Genomic DNA, 6,000 nt, shown 5'->3' with positions numbered 1-6,000 from the left:
TTCTCGTTGCGGTAAAACCATAACCCCGTACCCTCAATACTGAGCCTCAAAACCACAACAATATGCAGATTCAGTTGATATAAGAAAGCTAAAGAAAATTGTTTGATCAGCACTGCTGTCACTGCCTTTTAGATTATATAGATTTTTGCATTAAATATAAAATGCACGGCTCAGAGAATCTGTCTAAAATGACCACACATTTACAAAATAATGCCATCAAACAACAATGTTGCTGACAGTTTAGGAGGTCTATGGAGAGAACTATACAGCTTTCTCATTCATCTTGTTCGGCCGGTGTAGCCACATTCATAAAAAATAATCATGGTTTTACTACTAATAAATCCAACAAACAATGGCTACTAGTTAAGCCATGGTAACCACAAATAAACCATGGTTTTGCTACACTCACCATAGTTTAACCAGGGTATTGTAGTAAAACTGTGGTTACAAATTGTAATCAATAAGCCAAAAAACAAAAAAAAAACAAAAACGAACTAACAAAAAAAAAACACTGTTACAACTCTTTTACTGTAGTAAAAACATGATTATTTTTTTTAAAAGGTCCATTGGTAGTCTTTGCTAATGGGATCCGAGAGGTTTGGCTGGTTAGTATGACTATGTTAGCCCCTGCTGGTAGATTCAGCAACTACATCAAAAAACTAGTCACAGAAAGAATCTTTCAGACACGCAAAACTGATCTAAGCAGGCTATTTCTAAGTTTAAGAGATTACAAAAAGACTTGCCTGTACAGGAAAATTCAAAATGCAAGACTGAAAACAAAAACAAAAGTCTGGTTATGGATGATGGAAATACTCTGCTTCTTTAAATCATCATGTCGTCTTACGAGGACTCAACTCTAGGGTATATTAAACTACTAATAAATACTACAGTAATTATTACAGTCTATCAGTTTCTTATACTTAATAATAGTTTAATTAATAAGATTAACAAAGTGTTGTAAACACTATTATATATACATATATTACACTTTACTGTAGTATAGTTCAAAAACACAACTATACATTGTAGTATTGTGTGTCTTTATTAAAGTTTATAGCAAAAATGACAAAATGGTATAAAATGACTTAACGAGCCACCGAATCGTTTTTAAACGATTCTTTGAACTGAATCCTTCAAAAGAACCGATTAGCGCAAACGAGTCACATTTGAGCTAACTGAATCACCAGCGTAGCCTACTGAACGCGGCCTCGTTTTCTGTTTTGTGACGTAATGACGTTCCTCACGTCAGCGACGGCAGCTTCGAGGCTCCGGTACACAGGGCGTTCCAGCAACAATACGCAGCAGGTAGGGTACATTACATTACTATTGTGTTTTGAGCTTTATTCTCAATCCGTTATCCGGTTTATGATTTGTTATTATAAATCTCTTTGCATGCAACTGCCGTTGTACTCGTGTGGTTTTGAATGAGCTATATTGAGACCAGAAACCAAGTGTGCTCAGGAAGCGAGACTATACATGAATTTCATGCATGAAAATATTTAATGCTTAAAAGTGTAATTTGATCATTTACACGATAGAAATTCTAACTGAATTCAAAGTTTGTTAAACCCGAAGACGTTGCATTGTTTATTCGTAACGTTAATAGTTTTAAAATAGTTTTGTTGATTCATTTACTCGTTGGTCCAAAAGTACATTTTGAGAAGACACATAGTGTTTATTTATTTTATATATATATATATATATATATATATATATATATATATATATATATATATATATATATATATACATATATAATTTTTTATTTATTTATTTTTTGTGCACACAATATTAGGAATAGTTCACCTGCACATAACAATTCTGACATTTACATGATGGGTGTACTATTATTTTAACCTCTTTTAGTAAAAACGATATAGTGTTTTCTGATAAGTGTATTGCTCCTGTTATGAATTGATACACTTTTCCATCCTCAGCCATGCCAACAAAAGAGTCAAAGCCAAACCTCAGCAATTCCCAGGTAACTGAGATTATCAAGCGACTCTATGGCTTGACCGTGTCCGTCATCCGACCGTTGCCCAGTTATGATGATCAGAACTTTTACGTGGCCCCCAGTGAGGGTGGGGAATATGTGTTGAAGGTTATGAACTCTGAAGACAGTCAAAACATCCCTGTTTTAGAGCTGCAGACCCACGCCATGAACTTCTTACACCAAAGAGGCCTTCCTGCCCAGACCGCTTTGCACACTCTGACCGGCCAACTCATGAGCCTGGAAGAATTGGGTATGAAAAACTGTCAATTATTAATTTCATTTAATATGAAATCCTCAGATTCAGCAAGAGTTGATGGTTAGTGGTCTGAAATGTCTGTTAAAGGTGAGTAAACAATGACTGATTTCTCAGAAGGGTGTGTGGAGGACACTGAATGGATTTATATTAACTAAAACGCTTTTCTTTTTTCTTTTTTCTTTTTCTCACAGATTGTGGTTTTGGCCTGCAGAAATATTTAGTGCGTTTACTTACCTACCTTCCTGGCACTACCGTAGCCAAAATTACCTGCAGTCCTCAGATCTTGTATGATGTTGGGAAAAATGCAGCTACTTTGGATACAGTTTTACTCCAAGTAAAAGCTCTTATTCCATTTATAAAGGAAGACTTAAACCCCAAACCACAACAAGATTAAACAAATATGGCTATAATAACTACTGTATAATTAACCTCCATACCAATACCATATCTATTTTTTTTCCAAAATCATTGTAGGCCAAAGTAGATCACTCAGTGTGATTTATCTTAGAAATACATGTTGTTGTTGTTATTTATTAGTTGTGAAAAGGATTTGAACTATTGTTTCTACACATCTTTATAGTTGCGATGTAGACGGTTTTTAAAACTTTAGTCATAGTTAAGGTTGTACAGTATTTATGAATCACTGACTCACTCCGTTTGGAACAATTTTCGTTGGGCAAGCAGAAAAACACGCAATAATGTGTCTAAAATGTAAAACACTTAATATTAGCTTAATATTTGTTAAACTGTTGTATAAAGTTAACCGCACATTCGCCATCGCACTAACACACTAATATTTACGAAAATGGCGCTGATGCTTGTCTGATATTACTAAAATATATAATATAATATATAATTTTTTTTCTTTACTTGAATAATAAGGGTTTTCAAACTGCATTCTGCTAGGCTTCATTACGCTGTAAATGCTTTTGGACTGTCAAGATGTTATTTTGACATTGTAAGCTCACATATTGTTAAAACCACCATTACGATATTATCGCAGATGCCAAAAATCACCCAGTCCTTGTTAAAATAATAGTTCTTGGTGTGAACATGGTGTAAACATTTTTTCCCCCCTAAATGTTTCCCATTTTATTGCTTGTATTTAGGCATTTGTTTGGTTTTGTATCTTTTTCTCATAAAGATGGAGCATCCAAACATCAGCATCCTTCAAAGAGAAGATTTTATATGGAATCTCTCCAGCGTTCCTCTCTTAAAAGAGTATATTCATGTGATGGATGGGGATCCTGTACAAAAAGTTGTCAAAGCCATTCTGGAGCAGTACCAGATCCAAGTCGTGCCAAAACTGCCATTGTTTCGCAAGTGTAAGATGCTATTTTCCTTTCGGTGTCAACCCTTCCATGTCACCGTGTTCTTTTTTTAAACATTTTTATTGAATTGCAGGCATTAACCATGGAGACCTTAATGACCACAATCTCTTGGTGAAACCCAATGGAACTACAAAGTACGAGCTCTCAGGGATCCTTGATTTTGGAGACATGAGTTATGGTTATTTCATATTTGAGCTGGCCATCAGCATCATGTATATGATGATTGAGAATCCCAATCCGGTAGACGTTGGAGGCCCAGTGTTGGCGGGATGGGAAAGTGTTCTTCCACTCAACGAGGCAGAAAGAGACTCGCTCTATTTGCTGGTTCTCTGTCGGTTCTGCCAGTCCCTGGTTCTGGCCCGACATGCAGTGAACCAGCAGCCCGAGAATGAGGAATACTTGATGATCACTACTAGGAAAGGGCTGCACCATCTCTGTCGTCTTTGGGAGCTGGGTAAAGAGGAAGTGGAAAGAATATGGTTCCAGAGTGCTGCACAGTTTGGCCAACCTTGACTTGAGCAACTGCATGCTCACAAAGGATATGCAATAAGCGGTAATGCATTGAAGATATAGTTCACCTAAAAATTTTATTTTAAAAACTTGAAATAATCAAAATCAATGGTGACTGTCCAAAGAGCATCATAAAAGTGGTCTAAAAGTAATTTAATTTAAAATTCATATGACATGTTTTAAGCCACACAATTTTTGACATTCATTTTGGAACTTTGGTTAAATAGACTCAATTTTGGTTTGTTCTTCACAAATCTCTTCGATGGCTCCAGAAGACTCTATGAATACCAATACCTTTATTGTCATTTGTCCAACAGTACAAAACGAAGATAATTTTAGTGTCTCATTCCAGAAGTGCTCAAACCCACTTTCAAAAATTGCACAATATTGCTGTGCACATGTGATATGGATCGCTTTTATAATATTTGCATAGTGCTTTCGGTACTCGAAAGACCGAGTAAACTACATTATTAAAAAAATAATAATATTTTGTCCCACAAAAGATAGAATTTTAAAGTAAAATAACACCAATATGATTGCAACATCTACTTTGATGTCAAAAACAAGTATTAAGAATAAGTATTAAATTAGATTAGAATTAATGTGTAAATGAGCATGAGATGCAATGGCTACCATACAGTATATCCCAAAACTTAATGTAGTATTATACTTGATGATCTCTACATTGATGAAGTTGCACGGAAGTCATTTCTAACACCAATATCAAGAATGCTATACTTTCCTTAAAGCAGCAGAGGTTTGTTATTAGAGGAAAGTTCATTCATGAGGTCTTTAATCTTAAAAACATTTTTTTTTGATTAATTGTTAATTGTTTCTTATATTTCCATCCAAGAACAATGATTTTAAACTTGCACAATTCATAGACTATGATGTATCGCTATGTGTTGTATATCATAGAGATGGAATGTGATGAAAGGTCACATACGCTTTTATGGGCTGGGTATGTCATAAATAAACTGACTGCAGCGTTTTATCTGGTTTGTCAAAGGTCTATTTTATTGAGAGGTCATAGTTTAGTTCATACTGAAAAGTGCTCTTTTCAAGCAGAACATTAAGCAAAAAGCAGCGACTACAAAACGTTTGGAATCAGCAACGAAATTACTAAAACCTAAACTACTTGTGATCAAGACTCTTAAATACAGAACTTATGAAAAAAAATACTTAAAGCCTTCATATCCATTTGATTGGGTTATCAGGGAACACTTAAACTGAATAAATGTATCATACTTAAAAGTTATTTTGGATAAAAAGTGTCTGTCTGCCAAATCTATGTAAATGGAATTAAATACACAGACCAATCAAACACAAAAAAGTGCTATGCCAAACAAATAACAGATGTTATTGTCCAGATGTCGGTCTATTTTAAAAACCACTCTTGTCTCTGCATAGGTCTCTTGTGGAGGGGTCAAGTAATTTTGTTTAATATCATGTAACTAAATATTGAACCAATTACCTTAGAATCTTTCAGGCCAAGTGCTTTAAAGCCATTTCATGCTGATCGGATACCAAGAAGAACTTCACAAGCAACAATCCTTCAGTAAAAGCAAACATGTGGGTTAGAGTATGCAGTATTATTTCAACAATGCAATTCATTCTTACATTCTGTTGCCTCTATTTGTGCAGTATTTGTGATAAACTGCACCTATTGTCACGCAGTCACATTATATTGTGCCAAAGAACCTGGTGCCTCAGTGTTCTCCCGTTGTTTGCTTGCCTTTGAACTGAAAAGAGAGCAGATGGCGTGGAGGAAACGTACACTGCCATATCACATAACAGATCACATACATGTGAAAGGATGAATAAAAATGGACAGAACTTGCCTTAAATTTCACTGATAGTGTTTCTTTCAGCGCTATCTCACGACCAATTCGTACGTATTTTACGAGGTG

The 6,000-nt window shown here is 35.1% G+C and overlaps 1 protein-coding gene across 1 annotated transcript; it reads left to right on the top strand.

Moving 5' to 3' along the window:
• Positions 1-1,196: 1,196 nt before the first annotated feature.
• hykk.2 (hydroxylysine kinase, tandem duplicate 2) lies at positions 1,197-5,084 on the top strand. The gene is made up of 5 exons (XM_052590325.1): positions 1,197-1,305; positions 1,938-2,243; positions 2,441-2,583; positions 3,394-3,574; positions 3,654-5,084. The coding sequence occupies exons 2-5, from the start codon at positions 1,940-1,942 to the stop codon at positions 4,091-4,093; spliced, it is 1,068 nt and encodes a 355-aa protein (XP_052446285.1). The 5' UTR covers positions 1,197-1,305; positions 1,938-1,939; the 3' UTR covers positions 4,094-5,084.
• The last annotated feature ends 916 nt before the right edge of the window (positions 5,085-6,000 follow it).

The sequence above is a fragment of the Carassius gibelio genome, chromosome B22 (genome assembly GCF_023724105.1).
Source record: "Carassius gibelio isolate Cgi1373 ecotype wild population from Czech Republic chromosome B22, carGib1.2-hapl.c, whole genome shotgun sequence".
NCBI classification, from domain to species: Eukaryota; Metazoa; Chordata; class Actinopteri; order Cypriniformes; family Cyprinidae; genus Carassius; species Carassius gibelio.
This window is presented reverse-complemented; position numbering and strand designations above follow the sequence as displayed.

Coding starts and splice junctions, on each gene's coding strand:
- hykk.2 (XM_052590325.1), top strand. CDS start 1,940: ATGCCAACAAAAGAGTCAAAGCCAAACCTCAGCAATTCCCAGGTAACT. Junction 2,584..3,393: donor TGGATACAGTTTTACTCCAA/GTAAAAGCTCTT, acceptor TTTCTCATAAAG/ATGGAGCATCCAAACATCAG. Junction 3,575..3,653: donor ACTGCCATTGTTTCGCAAGT/GTAAGATGCTAT, acceptor ATTGAATTGCAG/GCATTAACCATGGAGACCTT.